General features: G+C 42.6%; 1 protein-coding gene across 5 annotated transcripts in view; it reads right to left on the bottom strand.

The window, feature by feature from the left end:
* Positions 1 to 26,333, bottom strand: part of stard8 (StAR related lipid transfer domain containing 8) — a 60,722-nt gene that overhangs the window by 24,493 nt on the left and 9,896 nt on the right. For 2 of the 5 annotated variants that reach the window (XM_066714727.1, XM_066714729.1), the window contains exon 2: positions 23,599 to 23,632. In XM_066714727.1, the coding sequence (XP_066570824.1) occupies positions 23,599 to 23,632 (34 nt within the window). Of the gene's footprint in view, positions 1 to 2,694; positions 2,983 to 14,308; positions 14,526 to 19,881; positions 20,224 to 23,598; positions 23,633 to 26,333 lie in introns of those variants that run through there. The other 3 variants (XM_066714728.1, XM_066714731.1, XM_066714730.1) reach the window with 3 other exon arrangements.

The following is a 26,333-nucleotide window of genomic DNA, read 5'->3' as shown; positions in this document are numbered from 1 at the left end:
CTCTCCAACGGCCCTCAAACATGACTCTGGGGTTTCAGCCAGCTTTGAGCTGTTGCTGCAGCTTTTCTGCGCACTAGCCCATGTACACACGCAACAGTACGCCAGGTTGTGAGACAGCATTTAAAACTGACTGGCATCGGGCTAAAGGAGGGACTGAAAAGAGAATTTAAGTGACATGAAAAAATTACCAGGTATAGAGAGAGATAGAGATTGATAGATATATGGCTTAATTCCTTCAAAGTGACACATTTCTGTTCTACTCTAATGACACAATCATTCTTTAGTGCCACATGTTCACTGGTACTATAACCCAAGTGTTGATGTAGATGCTCTCTGAACCAAAATACAGCGCCAGCCTAATGAGTCATAATCCTGGGCTTCAATGCAAACAAGAGCTTTATCTGACCACCAAGGGAGGGTCTCAGCATCTCCAAGGCTGCTTTGTTTACAATTGTTGTGACTGTATGTAAATGCAGCGGCCGCCCTCGGTGGGGGGTTGGGGACGGAGTGGCAGTGATCCACAGTTTGAAACCCACAGCTGATAAGCAGATGGTTTTGGCCACAACAAGGTGGAGGGGAGTGTGTGTGTACGGGTGACAGGAAAGGCTAAACAACAGAGGAATCCTAAAACCTGAATCCTGAAGTTCCCATCAGGTTTTAAATCTGTTTATTGACAGTGTCAGTCAATCACATCGGAACCAAACATTATATTGACATGTTCTTCAAGTCTCCACACAAGTGAAGACTCTGCTTGCACTTAGTTCCTTATTGCCACTTTAATTGTGACGCACTTCTTTAAAATTAAGCTGAATAGTTTACCAGATCAGTTTTGCATTGCCAACAACATGATTGTTAGTCTTTCATGCTTTGCCACTGGAAATTAATTCATAGACACAATGCAGCAACACAAAATGCTATTTAAAATGTAGTTCAGTTCATTTCTTGCATACACACATACCCCCGCCCCTAAACACACGCGACACAGAGCCATTTCCAGAACCGCGCCATCTTTGTAGCTCATTACAGAGTTATACCCCTCCACCCACAATGGAGATTTCTTACAACCTCATTAAACCTAGCCTTTAATTACTGGATGTCAGGAATGCCCACAAGCGCTGCCTGCGGCTCCCATAACGAGAGGCTTCTCTAATTGGTCACCTCTCCACAATCTTTAAATGGAAAGGGTTAAGCCCGCCTCAGATCCTCAGAGGGAGCTGCAGTCGGGTCTCGACCACCAGATCATCTGTTCTGCAGCCTTTTGGTGAAAACCATCAAGGCGTGGCAGAAGAATCTGCAATTTCCACCACATGCTATTACCAGATCTGGATTTCTTAAGCTTAAAGGTTTCATCCACATTATTTTATATCCCTTTTCATATCTAGAAAGCAACATAAAACTCCCCCCACCCCAAAGCAAACTCATTCATGGATAGGCAAGACGTTGGATCATTGATGGGCCAAGGAAATGGCGGATTGGATCCCAAGAGGCAAAGAACCACCAACAGGACCATCTCCTGGAGGACAGACGATTCATGCACACACACACACACACATACATACATTACTTATTTAAACAGTCACAAGTGCAAATGCATCTCAAATAAAATCATTAAAACATGAGCATAATCAAAATATTACCAATAAAAACCTCTTGCAAAAGGAAAACCTAAAACAAAAAATCCTCAGTCGACAGGAGGAAATGTTCTCTCTGCAACAACACATCTCCGGTCAACCAGCCCTCTCTTTCCTTGCGGTGAATAATAGCTATTGTGCGCTCTGGATGTGTGGGACCTATTGTTTCACACCCGTCTCCCAATGGGAGTCCAGCGCAGCTACAATGTAGACCATTGATGTCCACAAGTTCAAAGCCCACACTACTGAAGACATACTGTACATCATTATTTCATTTAAATTCCACCTAGATTGAACGTCAGAGAGACCAGGCACGTACGGCAGCCCAGAGAAACTAGGCACTAGGTCAGAATTCTCCTGGTAACACCCAGGACTTTGGTGGCACTGCTGTGATATTATGTAACACTGTGTACAGTACAGTAACAGCTGACCAAATATGTTCACATATGTCACAGTAATCTGACAGGCCGAGGATTTATAATGCTACAATCCCTCCTTGCACACAAACAAGCTGAAACCTTTATAGCAGTTTTAAACTTGCACCGAGTGTTGATCCTTCCAGCGTTCACCCATGAATTTAACCTCAACTTTTGCCTTCAGTTTACAGTTTGGGAAATTATTACTATGTGTTGAAAGACGTCACCTTTTTACCTGAGGGAGTCATAGAGGGCTTCAGTTCAGAACTCTTTAATCTCGTAGTCGATCGTAACAGGATATGATTTTATCTCTGTCAAAAGCATGATGGGGAAATACAGAAAAATGTTATATCTTGAGATTTAAAGTAGTAAATTGTCACAAAACTTTGTATTTTAAACAGGCCCTCTCTCTCCATTTAGAACACTGCAATATATGAAACTAATCTACAGCACAGACCCCAGCCCTGTAGGGAGAACAGCACCGCCTTCCTCAACCAACAGAAAACTTGAACTGTGATTTCCAAATCCCTACAATTCACAAACATCTGCACCAGGGATGCGATTCCCCCACAACACAATCAAAGCAAACGGAAAGGAAACAAAACCACTTAAAGGCTGTGCACACCGAGCACAAACCTACTACCTACCATTTCTGCGGAGTAGAGCGTGAAGTTTATTCCTTCTGCTCATTGAAGACGACTCATTGAGACACTGCTCCCCCACACAGAAGAACCGGCTCGGACTACTTCGAACCGCTGTCAAGGGTCCCACGCAAGAAGAAGAAATAAATCCCAAAGGTCTGCCTCTCCACCGGGCGAGGACAAATCAAGTTCCCAAAACCGACGGCTCTCACAGAGGAGACGTGACTGTGTGTTCCCATCCGAGAGGTACTGTACCCAGCTAATAAAATCTGCCCTTCCTGACCCCATTCATACTGAAAGCCATCTGGTTCCTCGTGAACAAATGTCCCACCTCAGAAACCCCCCCACCAGCTGGGCTGTACCACTGCGCTGGAGGAGTGGGGGTAAATCTCAAGGCACAAAAGCCAACTCTGACTTCCAACAACTTTCCAGCAAGAGTGGGAAGTAGGAACTGAGAAAGGGTATAAAATCTGGACCAAATAAGATATTCTGTACAGGATAGATATAGATATATATGGAGTTTATACCTCTTAAACGAAAGCTTGGAAAGTACAGTCATTTAGCCTCATTAGCACGGCTCGTTTGCATAACACATGGTCTCTCACTGTCATTACCATCTTAAAACAGAGCCATAGTTTATTAAAGCTGAGGATTTTTCCCACAGAAAACTTTAACAGATTGTATTTAAATCACTGCAAGAACTATGAATCCCTGCAAGCAAAAAACTAAAACAAATACCAATCATTTACATAAGAAACTTTCCTGCCTTATTCATGTATGCATGCATGCATTTTTTTGTGTATTTGTTTATCATTAGCAACTTTTTTCCCCCCAAAGACAGTTATAAACTATTTTGGCGGAGGGGAATAACTGAGGCGAGTTGTTATCAGTGACGTCCCACCAGATAAACTTAGACCCCCACATCCTGTCTGCCTGTCTCTCCTCCCCCTCCGTTTTCTCTTCACCTCTTGCGGAGCTCACTTCCCCTCCTGGGACCGCTGGCCACCACGTCCTGCCCTGGAGGCCCGGCCGCCATGATGGAGCGGAACAATACAACAATGACTGCGATTTGAGCAAATGAGACATGAATGACTGGCTCGGTGTCAGCAGCGCAGACTCTGTACTGTACGGGCAGGACTCCGGTGTCGGGCCACACGCAGGACAGAGAGACGTGAATTACTGTTTATTGTCAGAGGAGATGTTTATTTTTTAAGGCATAAAAAAAACCTTTAATTCCTTGCCTTGCTCTTGGCAAAGTTCTCCATTCTTCCCTTCACAACGTTCACAACTTCTGGCAGTTGTTCTTTTCTGCAGTAGATTGTGTTTTGTTGGAAGTTATCTATAGAAAATGTATGGACAGAAACAACATATACAATGCTGTGAGGAGGACATTTTCCAGGCAAACCATTACATTTAATTCATAAAAATAGACTCAATAGTCAATAATCATCACAATAGCTCAGAATGTGACAACGGAACTGAATAAAAGAAAGAGGATTCCTCTTTTCTCATCCTTGTTTACAGCTCTTGCCTTCTGCAACTGCGATTATCAACACAATTAAAGCACACACAGTTGTGCAGTTCAGGCTGAATTCGAGCCACTCGGGTCACGGTGAACTGGAGGCTGAAAACTCCCCAGCACAGCAAAAGACAATTCGTGGCAGAAGCTTCCTTCCTCTACTTGACAACGTCCACTGGAGAGCCAAGAGATTTTGGGAAATGTTTTTTTGGTCGAGAGGGATTCGCAGCTCTGGGGTCAAGGTGCGAGATAAGGGGGACTATTTTTGGGGCCTGTTATTCCAATTTTGACAGCAATACATCATATTCATGTAAAATGATCTTTAGTGGACCTTATAATGCCTTTCCCTTCATTTTTCCCAAAATGTGTTCAGTACGTCAACATGTTAAACACAAACTTGAAAAAGTGGGTATTCGAGTCAAGCAACTGGGGTTGAAAATGTATTGTTTTCTTATGTTTTTCTTGTCAGCTAGGCTATTTCTTGGTATAAAAAAAGGTTTTCGATAAAAAGAAGCATTCCCAATTCTTCAAAAACACTCACTTTCAATTTGAATGAAGACCATCATGTAAATAAAACTTTCCCCACAGTTTACAATCTGCTATTTCTTGAGAATTAACTGAGTTTCTTCTGTTTCTCTTAGTGTAGAATTATCTTGTTTACTGACCTGTATGTAGTATACAACAGAGCGGGAAAAAAAGAAAACCAGTGTTGTGTTATCTGATAGAAAAGCAAAAGAAAGCAGCACAAATTCTATACATCTCTCAGACAATACTGACAAATTCAGAATAAATGAAGGCCAGCTTTAACATTTGATTTGTTCTGCATTTAGTTTTTCCCCACTGCCACACAAAGGTTTTTCTTCACATGCCTCCACGCACGGCCTGATCCACTCTCACACCCACGCTCATTCCTGAAACATTCCCCTGTTCCCGGGTCACATCTGAACCACAGCCTCCAGCATCAGGCCATATTCGGAGTCACTTAAATATTAAGCAAGACGGACTCTGACCAATTTGTCAGTCGTGATGGGAAAAAAGGGCCGAATGTCTCGTTTGAAACTCTCAAAGACAGGAAACGTCCCAGCTGAGTGAATACTCTGACCATTTTAGTAATGTAGAGCTCAGAAAGACAGGAAATGAAGGACAGAATGGTGTGGAAACTGGTACGGACTCTTCACTGAATTAAATTTAAGCTTCTTTCCCACTTTTTGAACCACAGAGAGGACAGATCGGTAGTTACAGGTACAGAACAGCGACGGCAGAATCTCTTTATTACGTTTCTTAACTCTGAACTCTAGAATCGCCCGACTCTACGAAATGCCAAGATGTACAATGAGAATAACGCCTCCCGTGGGTTCATTACTCGCTTTTAAAATAAATAAATACTTCTGCATAATCTCTGCCTGACACCAACCGAGAAGCACATGAAAACCGTCCAAAGAAAATGCTGAATCTGAGAGTCATTACCTCGCCGACAGTCCTATACTCTAAAAGCACACTTCAGGGGGTTGCCATGTTCAAAAGGACCATGAGAAGTAATCTGACTCACATTTAATACACGGCTTGAACCCACATGGTAGAGCAATTGAAATATAATGCTGCCAAACGCCAATGGTGGTAGTAAAGGGTTAAGAGTACCTAACCCATCGATTTAACCTCAGAGACCTTAGACCTTTCAGAGAGGTTTTAGTACAGGACCCCGGACAGCTTGAAACACTTGAAAGTGTTTATCTGATTGTTGGATATAACCTCAACACCATTAGCAGGAAGAACACGTGTGGTTTCATTTATGTGTTGCATATACAGTTTGCCTCTCTGTGCCAATGCTGTAAATAAACCTAAAACGAATATTGATTAATTTAGAAAACAGTAGAAACGTGTTGTTTTGAAGTGACCTGACAGATCAAGTCAGTAGGATCCTTTAATAATCTCCCTAGAATTCTATAAACACCAAAACAGAATTAATAAATAGCTCAGATTTACAGTGATTGGTTTTATATATTAATATATACACAGAACACACCTGTATTAAACCTGCACATTCATGTTAACCTGAGGAAGTGTCAGTGAACATGCAGCTTATCGAAGGAGACGGCCTCTATTATGTAAACCAGCGAGCTCCTTAGTAACCACTTCATTTCTGATCCTAAAGAAATGTTTCCCAAATAAGTGTCAGCGCTGTTTAATTTCCCCACTTCCTGCTCACACAGCTAATCTAAACTTCAAAGGAAATGGGACAGAGGCCGATAAGAGACATGAGACAAGTTACTGTAACAAGCTCTTTGTGCGATGACTGGACGGAGCATCACAGAGGGTTCAAAAGAAGAGAAATAATAACGTTGGCTGAACGCTACTGTACCTTTTCAGATTGTACAGTAAATGCAAAGCACAGGCGCTCCAATCACGGAGATACTAAAGCACAGATCAGCCCGAGCAGATCCATGAATCCTGTTCGAATAAACAGTACTGTCTTACACTGTTCATTAACCACTGATTTGCAATGCTTAAAACAGCTCAATGTTTTGATCGTTTGAGGATTGAAGCAACACATTTGTTCAACACTTAACAATTGAAAAGGAGTTCAAAGTGCATCAACTTCCTAATCTGACTACAAATCACAACAGATTCAGAGGCAATGAAAATCATGTCTCACTTATTTCAATAGAATACAGGCTAACACTGTAATGATTCAGAAGTTAGTGTTTTCTTACATATCTGTGTAACTTAAAATAACAAAACAAACCCCCCAAAAAACAAGTTCCTGTTGTCTCAATGTTTTATCCGAACGCCCTGGCAGCTCTACCTGGGTTTCAATATAAACAATTTCTCATGTTTCTAAGAAAAGCTTTAAATGAGGAATAAGGAAAATCCCCCTGCAAGTCCAGCAGTTTACGTTTCCAACAAACAAAACAGCACTGAGATCAGGGCTTAAGGGAAGACTTTCAGATTGTCATATCCAGGGCTTTGTCGTGTTGTGGTCAATTATTGCCGAATCCCAGGAATGATAAACTCCTGAGGACGATGACCCCGTTGTCCCACAACTGAGAGTAACATGCTGAGTACCGAGCTTTAATAAATACTATCAGAAACACATTCATTATAAACACCTCTTTACTGTCGTTAAATAATGTTCTGGAAAAACAAAACGGGGATGTATAGGATGTGCCGGACAGCTTTGTTTCCCAACAGCACGAGCATCAGGACACTGAAGGATCTTACTTCTTTAAACAATTGCATTTTCATGCCAACACATCAATGGAAAGCTTCTAATGGACATGACCCGATGTGTGTAAATTAATGTATTTTTATAGGTTTTCCATCTGGGACTTCCTGAGAGTAATTACTCTACATTTTGCTCTGGATTTGATGTCGCTTGTTGAGGACACACTCGAGTTCCCATCACGTTAATTTCCCTGAGTTTCCAAAACTAAGAATCTGCTTCACAGAATACTTCCCCTTGTTTTGCAAGAGATTAAAGCTTGGCTGCTATTTTACTTCATGAGACCAGAAGTCATGGGTTGGCAGTTATTGCTCAACTGCTGAGAATGTTTCCACACGTGTTTTGGTTACACGCTTCTGAACAACAACCATTTCAAGTTGCTGGGAAAATACAAGTTGATCTCAAAGTCATGTGTGTGAAGGCAAGGCTTGTGTTTGTATGAAACTCATTATATGTTACAATATTTTAACATCAACTGAGTGCGTGGTGTAAAGGACCTCAAGCACAAAAACAAACAATTGAGACAACGTAAGTGATAAAACTACATTTTAAAATACTATTACTACCACTACTACTAATAAATACCCAGTATATCCCACTGTACATTTATCATGAATACTAAATAAATGAACAACACAAATTGTAGAATATCTGACCCAACCGAATAACGATTTCAAAAATGCTGCTCTGGTTCTGCAGGAAGTTTTGTTTCACACTTAAGAATAATTTAACATTCGAGACTTTCATCAGAAAACCCACATTTCACAAGTAATATTGAGTTTGCAAAAGGTGTGAAGCAAGTACAAGAAAGCATTGATGTTTCATTGAGGCTGACTGGTGAACTCGGGCAGCAGCATGGCAAAGTGTCGCCAAGCAAAGTGAAATCATGGTAAAGCATCTAGAGGAACAGTAAAGCAGAACACATTATGAGCAAAACACATGGAGAGACTGTGGGCAAACAGTGGCCAGATGCCCCCACAAACCGAGGGATGTGCCTCATAAATAGTTCAATATATTGAAACACTGACCTCTGCCTGATTGAAATGCTAATGGTATAGATTCAAATGCAGTTCGTCCCACAGTGCAGAGTATGTGACAGTGACTCATTTCTCTACCCCAGAAACTATTCCATGTGTGTTATTGTGTGTTCACAATCACAACAGCCTACATACCGGTCAAACTGCATCCCACCCAGCAACACAATGTCCAGGACTTGCGACTGGCTCTGCTTTCCACCGGGTCGATGCAAGAGGCGTCTGTTCGTCAGGGACTCCAGTATTGGGCAGAAAGGTCAATATTTAGCTTTGGCTCAATAATACAGTTTGCTTTAGATATCATATTCATACATTAACAATAAGACAATATTGTATCAGTGAGATTACATACATGGTATAGTTGTATGTATTATGCACTGTACATATTTAAACACGTTATGATCATGTGAGAATTCCGTATGGGGGTCATATTAAATACTATATATTAATGGATCTTCACAACAAATAGTAATTTGATGTTTCTCAAGACATTAAGCAATACCTTTGCCGTAAGGGTGTCAGTCCTGAGGTTAACATTATCACATAGGACAAACCCTCTGCAGTTTACTGAGCTACAGATCTGTGTGTCAACAGGGCTGTATTGTGCTCACAAAGTGCGTTAGAGTGCGTTACATGCGCGATGCCGGAGGTTAACGCCGTTCCTGTTCAGGAATGCTGTGTTCTCTACAGCTGGAAAGGAAATCTGTTCCTCCAAACCCTATTTTTAACTGGGTGGACACAATGCCAGTGGTATTTCACATCCATTTCCTCGCTTTAACCCTTTCCTATCTGCTGCGGGCTTCCTCATGAGATTGTGTCTTAAACAGAGGAGGGGAAGGTATTGAAGCTCTGTCGAGATCTCTACCCATTGGATGCACCGTTTGGTTAGCAAACATTCAGAAGGAAAGCACCAAGAAAGTCAAACCATTTGCAAGGTGAAGTTTTTTTTAAATCCATTACAATCATTCTAGTAATAAAAATAACAGATTTGAATGCCTGATGTAGTAATTGTTTAATCAACACAAATGCATATTATGTTGCTTGATTTGAACATCATGATCCATAAGGATAAGGATCAATAAAACTATAAAGTGAAAGAACCATAACTGATGTTTTTGTATTTCATTTTACAATTATCACCCACTTTTTGTCAGCAAAGGTCCAGAACATTCTGACCCAGGTCAAACCCTAACCAGGACACAGCCAAGGTCATCGAGGAAAACAAACGATTGCACCTCGAAAGGACCACCGTTCACATGGACAATATCATCTGACATTCTTTTCCATCGCCTCTTGTGTGGCTGAAACCTTCACCGTCATGCCACATGCTCCACTCTCCAGCTCCCACAATGCACTTTGTCTCACTCAGCCTGGGCCGCAGTGTGGTGACATCATCTCCTGAGGTGGGTGGCCACCAAACACCAGCCCAATTACAGTCAACCCGATTACGAGTGGAGCTTCATACGAGCGGGACCTGTGACCTGGGGCTCGACCGGGTCAAAGTGCCGAAGTGAAGGGCCTGCAGCAGGTTGACCTGCATGTTTAGGTCACAAGCCACTCTGGGTCTTTCATATCGGAAGAAAAGGGTCACAACCTGGACAGAAAACGCCGTGTCGCAGAGGCTTAACAGGCGCAAAAGAGCACGGGTTGATTCAATCTGAAGATCTGCAATAAAAGGGTAATTTAAAGGAAAAGTCGCTTGTTGGAGCCAGTCAAAAACAGACCTGAACTGAAAGAATAATAAAACTAAACACAAGATCAGTTGAGTCATCCACTAAAGGCATCTTTACCTAAAGCTCTTCTGAGCATAAGCTTTTATATTGTATATGTTCTCATATTTAGCTTCCAGTTTGCAAATGCCTGGATGTGAGATTGAGTTCATACTATAATCCCACCTGATTCACCAGCCTTTTCAACAGAAAAAACATCTGTCTCTTCCCACAGACGCTTTAAATTGGTCTAAAGGCTCGTTTGGTTTTTGCACACTGATTGAGACTGAAGACACATTTAAAGATGAGGGTGACGCTCATTTATAGACACCGGCTCATGAGACGTTTTATTTCACCACGTAAAGATTCACTTCGTCTTTTTGAGTCGTGCGTCGTCACCACAGACAGGAACCCATCAAGAGCAAGACCACAGATTGACATGAGCTCGACGTCATAGCAACAAACCACGACCTCCACGCCAGCAAAACAAGTTAGAATAAAACACACACACACACACGCAAGCTACAGTGCCATCAGTTTACAACAGATGTAAGACACAAGGCAACATCCTACTCCCTGAATGGAGGCCTTTAAAGACCAGAGAAAGGAAATGGAGATCTGCCGGCCTGTGGAGCCGTCAAGGCACAAACACAAAGCATAAAAGAATTCCAAAGCAAGAGGGTTAATCCCCAACCCGCAGTCTCAGTCCCCCTCCAAAGAAGCTGAACAAATCCCTTCAAGTGACTTTTTAATTTAGCTCTAATCTCTGCCAGGCTCCCAGGGTTCAACTGCTGGGGTCTCTCCACACCTGAGCTCTTCTGATCGAGGATATCGGGGGTTCGGGGCCCTGACGACGAGAGGATTACAGAGCAGAAAACCAGGAAGGCAGAGCAGCGCAGGAGCATGTCAATGTGACAAGGCAGGGCAGATAGAGGAGGCGCTCACTCACTGGGTTCTCTGGGTGAGGAGATCTGACCGGCTGTAATCACAGTATGGGCTTGAAGACCAGAGAACAAATCTGACCGACCCCGATATCAGAGTCTGAAGCCACTCGCTGCACCGGATTGATCTCAAGCAACAGGGCACGGGTTTTTAGATCGCACTTTGAAGGGACTTGGTCTGCAGGAAAACATGACTGCCATTGTGCTTTAGAGCCGTAAAGCTGTCATGGTTTGATGGTTTGGATGTGGTTTAGAAATGCTAACCTGCTTTATCCTGTGATAATGGACACAGATGTATACATGTCATAAACGTGTTACTGTGAGTGAAAGGAAAACTACAGTGTGTGTTAAAGGTTGTGGGCTGTGATGCAATACACGAATTCTTCACCGCAAAATGCGAATCATCTATAAGCACAGCACAAGTGTTTCTGAGCAAAACCAGTGTTTATGCAAAACACAGACACGCACACACGTGTACAACGTAAAGAGGTCTGTTTCTCGAAAAGGAGTTCTGCATAAACATGAGCCGTAACATATAACTTCTATCAGCAACTGTGTGTTTCGATTAAAATGCAGGAGAATAAGTCAGGGCGCCATGCAAATGATGGGTTAACAGAGAGAGGCTCGTTCAGAAATCATTCAAGGTTGGAATGCTACTTAGGATTGAGACATTTAGAGCAAAACAAGAACATGGCTGATTTAAAAAAAAAAAAAAAAAACTTCTAGGCTCATTTACCAGCCTAATACATCACATATTAACTGGAAGTGCATCTGCTGATCTTTCCAGTGAATGATCTTCAGGCCCTCACCATTAACTGCACAGAATCGGGAGGCAGTCATGATCGAACATGAGCCAGGTTTGCATGCAAAGAGCAACTGAATGTTAGTGAGGCGCGCCAATGCAAATTTACAAGGCCAGCTGCTCAGAAGAAACCACACATCCAACATCCAGGTGAAGGAAGGGCTGGATTCAATGTTATCACCCCAGGAGTTGTCTAACACATGTCTGAACAGACACAGACCATCGCAGGGACATCAGTCCGCGGCTTGATTACATATAAAATACTCTCTATTGTCCATTCTTACCCACATCCTTTCATGCAAAGCAAAACCAATCTTTGAACTGACTACATAATAAACGCACGACATTTAGATACATTTGTGCGGCTGTACTGTGTTCTGACACACATGTGCACATTTTCATTTTGATTTACAGATATTTAAACTCCTATATTTAAATGCCTGCTGCGTTACACACATTATGCAACCCCTCCCACATATTTGAGATCAGATATTAAAGGGCGAAAGGAGATTAGTGAGCCGGCCAGGGGGGCGGCATCTGAAACGCAGTGCGTAACACGACCAATTTAGTTAATGAAAAACCTAGAGCACCAGACCTCTCTGGTGGAGGTGCACAATGAACGCCATTGTGGTCGACGATTAACCAATGTTCCACTGGTGTTTGCTGGAATCCACTCCGCTTCCTCCGCGGGGAGAAGGACAGACTCGGGGGGCAAAGGTTGGGTGCCACACGACAAGAAAGAGAAATTAAATCTGTCTACCTGCGGATCTATCGGCAATACGAGTTGGGGGTTCGAGTGGCATCTTAGTTTGCTTCCAGAGCTTAACGAGAAAGAAACTGAAAAGCTGACTAATGCGGGAGAATTGACAAATGAAGAAGACAAAACAGTACTTATATTTAATTGGCCTAAAAGGTTTGTGTTGCCATATACTAATAATCACCCCAACACAGAGGGGAAGCTGGATCTTTCCCCCTCTATCACCACTATCAATGTGTTTATGGCACTTTCTCCTGAGCTGCGAACCCAAACTAAACCGACGCTGTCTTGGATTAGCACTAAGTAGAGATCATAACAGCAGCCAATAAGACTGACTTTTACTTCTCTCTAAAATGGTTATTATTTAGGGATTTAGTTTTTTGTTTTTCTGCACATAATTACTGCATTCAGTCCTGGTGAAGTAGACAAAATCGTTTTTTTTATGCTCATTACTAAAACGGTGTTTATGTTTTTCAAATAGTGGAGGATTCCAGAAATATGTACAAGTAGTGTCTTGTATGTTCAAAAGTATTATCCCATAATATTACCACACTAGCCTTCTACACAAATGGTATATAAAGTGAGTCTGTGTTTGTTTAGAAGCTTAAGAAACATACGTTTATATCATATTGAACAAAAAGAGATGGGGAGAAATTATTGAGCATTTTCTTTAGGAGAGGAATAAGAAAAACATTAAATATCTTTATCGTGTGTATATTTCATCTTAAAATCCAGGATCAATCCAGCTTTGTTTACATTTTAATAGCCAACACATTTCAAAGTCATTGTATTCCAGAGCTAAACGCATTTAACACACGTTTTCACCCTATTCCACTAAAGTGTCAGCCCCGCACAAGGACAATTAATCTGTACAAAGCCTCTCCTCTGACTCCCAGTGGAGTGGAACAGAGCTGAAATCTCTATATTCATTAGTCTTGCTTACCCTGCAAATGTGCCCTGAAAAATGAAACGTACCCAATTGGGAAAGGAATCCATCATTTTAAATTGTGTGATTCGCTATGATGCCTCACAGACAGACAGCAAGACAAACTTTGTAAAGGTGTGTATTAAAGTGTACAGTTTATTAGCAGTAGTAGTATTGTTATAATTATTATTATTATTATTAGTGTAGTGGTATTATTATTCTGACACTTGTCCTACGAGTCATTTATCACAAAGAGCTATGATATATCCTTAGTCCAAGCTGAAATGTTGTAGAGGGACATAATATAATACAAATTAAAATAGTTATACAACAAATAAAATGCAGTACAAGACACAGCAGTTTAACTAACGAAGTGAAGGACTATAGTTCTCCTGAACACCACGTGGAACTAAACAGAAAGTGCTAAAACACTTCAAATAATATATTTGTTTCCTTCCCGCACATGACTTTCTCAGAGAGTTGTCTTCCCACTCGATCCAGGACACTTGTCACAGGAAAGGGGAACATACGGCAATTTCTCCCATTCTTAAAGCGTTTCCACACACAGAACAAACACAATCACACGCCCCTGCAAACTGCCTGACAAACATGTTTCAACGCACTTGATAACATGACAACAATCCCAATATTTTTTCCTTACAAAACCCAGCAAGGTAGAAGAAAAGCTAACACTATATGACATTGTATTTTACCTTGAGACATTGTCAACTTTCCTTGCATGGTCTTCCTGTAGCCTTTCGCCCTTTAACAAGTACTTCCCAGGGCTAGTAGAGAAAATAAACCTTTACATGTATATCTATATACACACACGTGTGGATATTGCCAGCCAAGCATATTTAAAAGCTCAGCTGTTGTCAGTAACTACTTCATTTTACACAACTAAACTAAGAGGCAGGTAACCCTGAATGCTTCTAATTTTGGACTCTGCTCCTCCTCTCCGGTCGAGGCCAATGGGATCTCACTGTAATCCAGATGTCGTCCCCCCACCCTCTCCCTCTCCCTCTCCCTCTCTCACTCCTATGGAATTTCAGTTTGAAGTCTTCAGCGCCGGAAAAGCCGCTCCGAACTCCCCTTCCTCTGTGTATTGTTTTGTTGCTCGAGTCACCACGGGTTAGGCGTGTAGGCTGTCCAGTTGCCAAGGAGGAAAAATGTGGTTTGACTGAAAGAGCCCCGTTAATTACTGTTAAAAGACTAATTCCACTCGAAGTCTTGTTTCGTCAAGCCTCCAATATCTTTTAATATCCAGCTCTGTTATTAAAGATGTGTTATATGAAAACAACAGCATCTGAATGCCACACCAAAGACTTGCTCTGTAGAAAACTAATTCATTAAAAGAAAAGTCATATAAAACAATAAATAAATGCACACGACTGCTGTCAACAGTTTGGGTCTTTTCAGTTTTTTGCAGACTGCAGTTGAAAGAGCACTTATATCTCCATGAAGAGCACGTTAACGGCTCACTGAGGGCTATCTTCAACAGTCTTTAAACGACCTCAGTATTTAATTGCCCGTCCCTCACACCGTCTCTAAGGAAATGTTAGGAAAACTTCAAAGAGGTCACGTAGCCGTCTCTGCGCCTGTATTTGTCTTCCACATCACAGACACATTAAAAGAGTAGTTTAGGGTTGAAGTTGGGTGTGAGGAGAGAAGAATTATAGCTCCTCATATCACCCCCCAAAATGTGACTGTCAGTGTGCTCCCGTTTTTAATTAAAACTACGGGGGCTTTCACATTGTTGGCATGCCAGGCATTCTGGCTGAACGGAGGTGATAAGAGGTTTCCACTGTTACACAGAGGACGGGGACATGATTGGGGTACAGAAGTGAAGCCCTGTGAAGATTCAGCACTGTCTCCTCTCTGGACTGCGTCACGCGCTTCTGAAACGGGAATGCTGCCCCCTTTTGTACCGTGCTGTCATGAGAGGCTGAGCGAATCACTCCCAGGACACACACGGACGTCAAACACAGACACAAGCAGCCCAAGTCTTCGTTCACTGAAGAGCTGTTCTTTTTCTGTCTTCCTCACTTTTTTCCTGAATGATAAAGTGGTCAAACTGCAAAGAAGTCTCTTATCCCCCCCGCCCCCCCAAAAAAGACCCAAGAGGCTACTTTGACAGAAACGTCGTGTTTGCATTTGGTCAATGCACAACAGTTTGTTCTGTCTTGTACTTTTTAGCATGAAAAAAGCTGCTTTCACACGCGCTCTTTAACATAACAGCGGGGAACTTCCTTAGGAACCGGGGCTGCGAAACGCCCCCACTAGCCGCTGTGTTGAGAGTTCATCAGCTCTAGAGCAGGAGCATTAACAGGAACGGCCGGGGAAGTGAGGAAGAGGGGGGGAAAGGCTTGAATTTAAAGATATTTTTAATTGAAAAGCAAGAGATGTTTAATTTGAAGCCGCGTGGAAACGCCCCGAAGTCAGAATTCTTTTCCTACATCACACTTTAATCCATGGTGGTTTAACATTACAACCACTCACACTTATATAAAGTTTAAGAGGCTCTGTTCTCAGCAGAATATCTGAACACTCAGAGACCAATTGTATCCGATGAGAGACGGTCCAGCTGGTGATCAGTCGTCTCCCTCACCGGGCTTCTGGGTGTCTGTTTTGCATCACGGACACTTGACACCGACCCCCCCACACACACTGTTTACATTGCCAAGCAGATCCATAAGTTCTTCTGGACAGTTCATTACGCAGCCAAGGAAACAGCAAACCTCTGTGTGACCCTGCAGTTAAAGATGGAGAGCGGAAGACAGGCGGGCTGGCCGGCACCGTGATCCTGACCGAACCACACAGCCCAGGAACGGCAGCTAAAAATGCTACCCTCTGAGAGCGGGCCACATTAATGCCTTGTGATTTCATGTATTTAACATTTGAAATGTCAGTGACTGTGCCTGTGTGTCAGGATTAGACCCAGAGGTGTAACAATGAATAAGTTCCTTATTTCGCCTGCGGGCAAAATACCAGCTCCATGGCAAAGGAACTGGAGGGGCAGTTTTAACCCTGCAGTTTTCCCAAAGGGGGAGTCAGGGATTGTGTGTCCGCTCTCTGCCCGATGTCCCCTCATCCTCGTGTGTGTGTGAAACACTACCAGATGGACAACACAGGAAAGGGAATTGCAGGCATGCGAGGGCAGGTGGGCCACAGGGAAGAGCGCGGACCCCAGGTGTCCAGGGGGAACCAAAACTCGAGCTGACATAAGCACAGAAAGTGAAACCCTCACAGGTTATTCCACTTCTTTATTTACGTAATTTGTGTATTTGAAACTGCCAATTCATTTTTCCTCACCACAGTTTGGGAATTCTCTGGACCAAACTCACGCCAGCCGACCGCTAAAGTCTTTGTTATGACACAGGAAGAATGAAGACTCTGTGTGTCCACAGTGCAAATGGCAGAGCTACAGCATCAAAAGCAGGACAAACGTAGCTTCAGCACTGTGTGAATGATTGGGTCTAAGAGCCTTTTACTGCAAAACTCAAACCCCTTCCTTTTCTAACCAAGGATTCAACAATTATGTAACACTAAATCTTCCAAAAAGTCAGGGCGATACTCATTTACCAGCAGGTCCTTAATCAATGACAGTTCACTTCACAAGACACACACTCACAGACACACACACACAGACGCACATGCACACACACAAGCAGACACATATACATACACACAGACACACACACTAGGAAAAAACTTTCAAGCAAAATCAAAACACTGTCAACTAATAAAGACTGTGAGACTTTCTGTTAACATGCGTTTTCAGGCGTAGGTTTCAAGATAACTCAGCTTTGCCTTTTGACAACTTATGAATAAGTAATACTTGTCGTAGCAGCGAAGAAACAGGCTAGATTCTGTAGTACTGATAAATCCCCACATCCTGCCCTTGTTCTCAACAGACTGCAACTTGAGCTTCCAAAACCAATTCATAACTAGGTCTCTTTGCTTTGCTTTTTATTTCCTTTTTAAAGGAAAATAAACACACATAATTCCAGTGTATTCTTTAAAGATACATCTGTAGTAAAGAGTGAGACACAGCTACCAATTGTAACAAGAAGTATCTGCAACAAGTGTTGCAGAGTATCATTGCTTGAGTGTTACAAGTAATCATACAATACTTTTACAATAATGGCTCTCCTGTCACAAAACAATCGAGGTAAATTAAGAAGCTGAAACTAAACAGACGTCTCTTTAGCTGCAGCGCTGATCTAAACCCAGAAACGATGCACAAATCTTAGAATATTATCTCTCAGTGGTGCCGACCAAAACAAGAAATTTGCTTCTATGGATTCATTTTAAAACAAACACATGCACAGTGCAGGCAGGGACAAAGAAAAGAACAGATCCTCCGATTGATATCTGTGCTTAAACTTTTTTTGAAGCGCACTGCCCCAGTCACAAGACACAGCTTTTTATAGACACAAAAACTACCTTCGCATGCCTACATGACATTTATAAATGTGAAAAATCCCCCTAAACACAACCGCGTATGAAGTCCCCCCAGTCACAGGAGAGATTGCCCTCAGATTAGTAAAACAGGAAAAAGCGAGTCACCAAAAAAGAAAAAAGGACAGCAAAAAAAAAAAAAAAAAGAGTTTTGTAGTCTTTATTGCCGGTGTGGAAAATTCGGCAGTATAATTAGTGTGGCTGCAGGCCAGCCATGTCAGGGAGGCGCATTAATCACCTGCGCCACGCGGCCGCTCCTCAATGGGGCTCATTGAGCAGGGGCCACACTTTGCTGGGTATTAATAGTTCATAACAAATTACTGGGGAATGGCAGCGCGCCCGCCAATGTGAAACTGACACTGCCAGCAGACAAGGAGCGCAGTGTTTGAGCCGTGGGCCGCACACCCTCCCCGAGTGCACAGGAGCGCCAGGCCCCCGTGGCCCCCCGGCTGGCTGCGCGGTACCAGCCCTGTGGAGGAGAGCGATGGCACCCCCGGCCCGAGTGCCCGGGTTTGGAGAAAGGGGCGTCTATTTTTTATTTTTTTCATGCCACTTTTCCCTTTGAATTCACACTGGTTGTTATTAATTTAAACCCCGTCTGCTGCAAAGGACAGATGTGGGATTTAAAGACATGATGTTGGGTCAATGGACAACTCCTGACTGGACACATGTGCCCTGCTGCACAAATTGTGTTTTTTGTTGTGCAGTTTGCTGTTCAGTCAACAGAATGACTGTTAAGAGAAAAGCACAATGAGAAACATATGACAACTAAATTAAAAACAAATTATTACTTGCAAATTAACCATCTTACAAGGCACTGATGTTCAGAAGCCAAGTCACAACATTTGTGTTCCTATGAGATGTTATATGTGGGAAAAGGGGCTGATAATACAAAAACTGTCCTGAGTAAATAGTACTCCAGTCCTTTTTAAGACCCTGACTATTATAATCAAGATCCTAAACTACAATCTGGCATTCAATTGACAGTCGATGAAGGAACCGTTTACAAATGACTTCCTTACACACTGCTCTGTGCAGTTTTATATCGAGATCATTTACATTTTAATGTAGAATATAAGTGTGAAAGCACATTCGAGTTGCAGTAAACATGCAATGTCTACCGGTGTCCAAGTTACACATCAAATCAGTTTGCACTTTCTTAAAGAAAAATAAGTTGGTTTAGCAATGGTTTAATACTCCAGAATAACACCTAAAACCAGCCACAAACCACAGAAACACGGTTCTGAAAACCTCTTCCTGTGAGATCAACATGCCATAATAACAGGTTATACTCTTATTGTAAACTAATAATAATACTACATGTATAGGTTGTAATGGATGTATAATTGAAGGAAGGAAAGAGAATCATACATTTGTCCCATATCATTATAGAATACACTTCATGACAGCTTTAACCTGAAAGAGCACACCCTATAATTGGACATATTAATAAGAATACACATACATACACACACACACAAACTGTTCCCATTATAGCTTTTTCTACAATATACTTGAACATGTGTACAATTAAAAGGGTCAACTGAAATGCAAATCAGGTCTCTAAAATGCAAATGAAAAGGAACCAGAGTCCCGTTAGTCGTACAGCAGCCACTGCGCTCTTCACACGTCCGCACGGTCTGCTCCCTGGCGCACACATTACACTCTCACTGCTGTACTTTTAAACTGGAGAGACGTGTTAAACGTGTTTAAGCACACACCTGTAGCTCTCCTGTCCAACAGAGCTGAAGTGCGACGATACGCAGCGACTCGACTCTGTCTGACACTCGTATTAATATGATGATGAATAGGAGGGTCTCTGTACCTGCAATGTGTCTCTGCTGCACCTTCCTGCGCAGCAGCCCCAGGGCTCTGAGGGTCGAGTCTCTCACATGGACACTCAGTCTTCTTGCTCGATTACTTCCCAAGTTCATACCATCCATCTTCACCCAAAAAGTTATTCAGAAGCAGCCTGACTGAGTCTCCCCTGTGGGTCGGCCCCCTGGTCCCGTCAGCTCGGCTCGGCTCGGCTCGGCTCGGCTCGGCTCAGGTCCAGCGGTGCCCAGCGGTGCCAGCGGTGCCAGCGGTGCGGCGGCAGTGTGTCGGCGGTGGGAGTGTCTCTCACTCCACTGTGTACAATGTGTCTCAGTGCAACTGTGTCCCACAGCCGCTTCCTGACTCTCACTTCAGTCTGCAAGGGACTGTGGGATATGAAGTTTATAGACCGATACATCGACACCGGTATTGATTTGATATCAATTACCTTTCATTTCTGATTAATTGACGATTTCTGAAGAATTTGATGAGTGGGTGACACCCAGCAAATGAATGTTTATTATTATTAGTAGTAGTAGTGTTAATAATCAATGAATACTATAATAATATCAATTCATAATATAATTTAGTAATTATATTATTATTATTATTATTATTATTAATACAATTATTTTTCCAATTGGTGTAACATTGCGTGAATCTGTTTTATTTTCTTGGATTGTGTCAATAAAAGCAAACAACTGCAAAGTCGTTCAGTTGGATATAAATAGGGTTTCAGTCTTGAATTAAAATAAACACATACATAACGTGTCGAGAAGTAATAAAGAAAGAAAGAAGAACTATGAATTACAGTGTTGCAGTGACAGTGTAGTTAAATATACTATAAGTACACCCTGAGTATATTAAAGTATGCATAAAGTGTACTTAATTGTGTTTTTTCACAAGGGATCATTATTTATTCATAAAATAAATCTGATGAAAGATTAAATAAACAAAGGAGATTACCCTGTATGTAAACAGTGGGGTTGTGTTGCTCTGCAGGTGACATAATGCACCCTACCATACATTTGACTATGCAGAAATAATCTACTTTATTAGACAACTATTAAGGTTTCTATCTCGTGGTAATTACTACAATAGTCCTTCACCTCAATAAAAACAAATGCAGAACCTTATAAAAGGTTTTTCAGACCTTGTTTAGTGCTAGACAAGCGCGAGTGGCCTGGCTGCTCTAACTGTCCTCCAGTGACCCGGCCTGACCACACAGCAGCATCACAAGACCTGTCATCCCCGCAGGGCACTCACGGGTCTGCGCTGAGCTGAACTCTCCCTCACATCGTGGCAACATGATGCAACAGTTTCCATTTTCATCTCCTCTCCGTGGGAAGTGAACAACAAACACATATCACAACTGGAAGCACAACGGGGAAGTCCATATACAAATACGTGATGGGAAAAGAAGCGTCTGTTGTGGTTTTTCTTGTAATGTAACCTGTATGTAAACTATATAAATATCATCCTCATCAACATCAGCCTGTATGGATCCACAGGTGGATGAAGGCTCCCCAAGACGTTTCCACTGTCTGGATGAGTCCGTTTCCCAGTTCACACCAGAAAAGTTTCTGATGTCATTTTCCTGTCTTACATGTGGTCTTTGCCTGGGACTTTCCTAATCTCTTGGGATTCTTTGTCCATTTAATGAATCCTCAGACAGTCTGACTAGCAATGTTTTAAGAGTCCGAAAACCAGCCCTCATTAAAATAACAATCTCTAAAGTTCCTCCTCAGACATCAGTGTGGTGCAGGTACAACCGGCGAGACAGCCTCACTGAGTCACTTAAGTGTTTTCTTATCTCTGGCAATCATTGTAAATGTGCCTTTCTGAACCACCCAGACTGAGCAGAGAAAGGCAGAGATCGCCCGGGGTGGCGCTGCCCAGTCTGAGTCAATTCCCCAGGGTATCTGTCAGGGAAAGCCCTACAATCTAACTGTTCGGCAGGAAGACCCGTTTGCAAATCGTAGACTCTCTCTCATGTGTCATCAAACCAAAGGATTCCCCAGACCGGTGCACTAACAGATTGCCATCATGCAAGCAGCTACTGCTCTTCATAATGTTTAGTCAAATAAATAGGTCTCTGCATGACTCCATTATAAGTTCCCAGATAGTGATGATAATAAGGCCTTATCAGTACTGTGTCCCAGTGTATCCAAATTAATTTCACGGTCGCTGCCTTGAGCACAAACCATAAGGATTTCCACTCAATCCCCAGGCCACGGACTTCATCAAGAGTTCGATACGAGAAACAAACAACTCCGAAGTGCTAAATGGGTTACTCGTGAGTAAGGTCAGCAGTTCGAAATACTATTATTACATGTTTCAGTTGTTCAGGTTAAGATCCTTTGTGGGGCCTCTTTGTCACATTTGAGAGTGTGAGAAGACAAGATGCAAGTATGATATAGTACCTTTAATAAACATTATATATTGCCCTTTCTTTCTGTAAATATTTTAACAACACTGGAAACTCAGGCCCTTAAGCACACGTCATACAGTCCACAATTTACGGTCATAAAGTCACAGTGTGACTTTCTGCTTCCTCTTTCTGAGCAACTGCTTAATCAGTATTCTTCCTGGTACATGCATTTTTAAATCCATATTTTTAATGTTAATTTTGTATATTAGTTTACTGTAATCGTGAAACATCTTTCCGGGATAATTTCCTTCAAACACAAAACAGAGGCTGTGTAAATGTATAGTTCTATTCATTTCTTCAGCTTCACCCTCGTATTTAATCACCAACACTGTACTTCCTAAATGAGAGTGAGATGGTTCCCCTTGGCAGTGGTGTTGTGCCACTGTCACCATATCACCACATCAGCCGCTTTCAGATTAAGACTGCGTTCAGGAAATCACAAGACGCGCTTGGATTAAAACAGACAAGAAAACCACAGTGATCAGGCAGATGGCGTTCAAATAATTCAGATGTTAAATTTGAGCATCTGAAAGCCAGGGAAACCAAATGTGGATCGGTCAAGTTTGTCAACTCTCTGTTTGGACAATTCCTGCAAAGCACGAGTGAATTCCTAAGGGCAGCGCGGGGGCGGCTGCCGTCTGACGCAATAAAGCACTTTCTACACTGCTGACTAATTCTACAGTTATCCCCCCTGAGTCACAGTAGTCCTCTCTGGTCTATTGCATGAATAGATGGAGAGGGACAGCTGACAGACAGAGAGGGACACAGAAGGAGTGATTCAGAGTGAACAGGGCCCCAGAGTGGAAGGTGTGGAAACGTTCATATTCCCTTCGCTTTCAGCAAAGCATGAAGTCTACCTATGACCCTCTTAATAGGAAAAATAACCCTAGTTAAATTCCACAAATACAGCAACGCCACTGTCTACCCAACACGTTTCCAGCGGCTGCACACTCTTTCCATTCCTTCAGCGGCCATGAAACAGAAACTCCCCTGTTGGTCCTCGGCCAGGAAAGCGTGTGCAGCGTCATGCTTCGAGCGCTTTGCCCCAGCTTGCTTTTTAGATTTGGTATAGATCAAATATCTTTGTGGTTATTGTATCCGTTTTTTCTTCTATGAACAGCTCTTTGAAGACACCACAAAGTTTGCATACTATGCATGGAGGATGAATCGCGCCTTTTGAACTGCAATATTGGCATCTTCATCAGAGGTAGACCTGTACTTCCTGGTGCCTTTCTGCATTATATTCCATTCCAGCTGCCACACACACGCAGATTCAAAGGAAGACACGGTCCTTACCTGCGTCTCTCTTGTCCCACGGCAACGACAGCCCCTGAAACAAAAGAAGGATCGGTTACAATGTTGCACAGGCACATGATGGAGCGGTGTTTGATGAATGCTTTAGGAGACCCTTTATCACAAGCTAACGGCATTGTATCCTTTAGAAGCATGATGTCACTGTATGAGAGAGTTTTCACTGTTGATGCAGGTGCAAAGAGGCATCAACCACACATTCTCCGAGTATAACAACCCCGGTGCCTTCCTGATCCAGGCTGAGAAAAAATCCAGTTTAAACCATGTGCTAATGTTAAACACTACAGACGTGAACTCAGTGGCAACTGTGTTTATTATCTGCTGCTTCTTTCTTCCATTTGTGGATTAAACCACTCTCAGGTTCAGGTCTGTGATTTGATATTAGCGGTTGGGTAAAAGTTTCTAGTTTCCAGCCTCTAGTTTGTCTGCAGTGACAATAGACTGTAATCTTGCTCTCTAGGAGGCAGGAATCTTAATAATATCATAGAAAAGACATTAAATAAAAAAAGAAAAGCGATTTACTCTTCAATGGGGTTATGTGCCACAGAGAAGGGAAGATGCTTGATTGATCTCTTAGCAGACGCCCCTCCCCACCTATTAGTATCTATATGTATATATCTAGATCGTTACCTGCTGTTTAGTTCTTGAATATGTAGACAGAAAGAGCTGCCAAGGGGAATAAAGACATCCACTTGAAAGTGCTTGTTTTAAAGATGTTCAATTTCTGTGTTTATGCATCTTTTCTCTTCTTGTCTGAAAACATACTCTTATTACTTCCCGTCTCTCACTGTGCAGACGGAGCTTTTCTACACGGCCTTGTCAATCACTGAATGAGTCGGAGGGATAAAAGGAGGAAAGATCGAAACCATATTTGATTCCTCTGGTGAGGGTCTGTTGATTGTCGCAGTTCACTTTAAAAGGGAGAGGAGATGAGCAGTGTTGCAGATCCCACACTATCTGCTTTGTGTACATCTCAACAGTTGCATTCCCAACACCACACCATCTTGTGACTGTTGCCCCGTTGAGTTATATGACTCACGTCCTTCTGCTCCAGCCAACACAGGTTTATATTTTAAAACAACAACAATGAGGTCACATCAAGGGAGGGCAAAAATCATGTTCAGCATATTATTTGAATGGCAATGGCACCAGAACATTGGCATGTATTTGTTCTTATAAAACACAGCGAGAGACTTTACACGTTTTAATATAAAGCCCCTTCAAACGCAAGCACTCACCCTAAGTGACATCATCTGAGAATCAACCTACAGCCCACCTGTTCTAGAGAAACACTCGTATCATCACTTCTGAGAAACGTTTGGATCAGGGGCGGCAAATTACAGGTAATTACACTGATTGATACTAATTGCGTGTTACGATATTAACCAGGTACCAACTGACATCCACTAAAGATGAATGGTGTGTTATTAACACATTGCACATTGCTCCTGTCTGTTCACATTTTATTTATTTATTTAAGATTATGGTTGATGTTTTAGAAGTATATTAGTTTCCAATATTTTGGACTGAAAAGTGAAACCATGCTTGTCAAGATCAGGCAATGGGAGTTCTGTCCACTTAAGGACTCTACAAGCCTCAAAGGTTTTAAATATCATCCTCCACAACTCTGACAACTTTATTTCAAATCCACCCAACATCACAGATTACAGCAGTCTAGCTGTCACAGTAACAAGGAACACAGTAACAGTCGGCATGGGCATGCGGTGAAGAGGCCCGTGACTCGAGCTGCTGTATCTCTCTGTCAGGACGAAGACGAGAGTCACTCAACAACAGCATTGCACTTCCCCTTCCCTGTGCCCTGCGCCCTGTGCCCGCGAAGTGAACCGAGACAGATATATGTATATATTCAGGGATAATCAGGTGTCATTCCTGTGTCGTACATTAGGATCATTCGTTTGGTGTTTCCCCTCAGTGGTGCAAGGTGTTAGGGTTTGTTTGCCACCCAATTTGTCGCCTCAGTAATCTGCTTGGCTGTGAGCTGTATCTTTTTTGAGAAGGTGTATGGTATTTTCTTATGTGTCTGCAACCCCAGAACTTAAAGGGGGTGACAATACCGAAAAATTAACTTGTCACATGGTCGCCTCCCAGTGCGACTGAACCCATGTGATGCGTATCTGCATCCCACATACACCTTTTGTCGGTGAGAGAAATAGGAAACAGACTTCCTCCCAGACTGAATGGATGTGACTCACTGGTGGATTTGCATATCGCAGGTGTAGACCGACTCATCTCGCCTGTAGGACTGGTCCTTAGCGTGCCGGTACTGGAGGCACCTCTCCCCCACGTGTACACACACCATCTGCATCTCTTGAATTAGAAAAACATCTGGATATCACCAAAATATCTAAAGTGTAACTCCCAGACCTGATAGAAAAGATGGACAACAATGACAAACCTCTCCTCAGCTCCAGAGACACACACACCTGAGCTGCAGCTAAGAGTCTCCCACCCCCACCGCGGCCTGCGTACAGTGCAGGTCTCGGCGCCACTTTAAACTTCATGGCTCCTTCCTGAAAGCCATGTAATGGAATTGGAAATGATGCCATTAGGAAATAATGTGATTATTACAAAGAAACTAGTGTTTCAGCTTTGCTGGATTTTAATTAAGTCTAAGTCTGAAGTCAAAGCCGTTTTGGTTCTGTGGAACGGAGTAATGATGTCATGGTCTGGATGATTAATGTGTGCCGAGCCGGTCCTGC

The sequence above is a fragment of the Amia ocellicauda genome, chromosome 10, assembly GCF_036373705.1.
Source record: "Amia ocellicauda isolate fAmiCal2 chromosome 10, fAmiCal2.hap1, whole genome shotgun sequence".
In the NCBI taxonomy this organism is placed as follows: Eukaryota; Metazoa; Chordata; class Actinopteri; order Amiiformes; family Amiidae; genus Amia; species Amia ocellicauda.
Note: the sequence above shows the minus strand (reverse complement) of the source record. Positions and strands in the feature narration are given on the sequence as shown.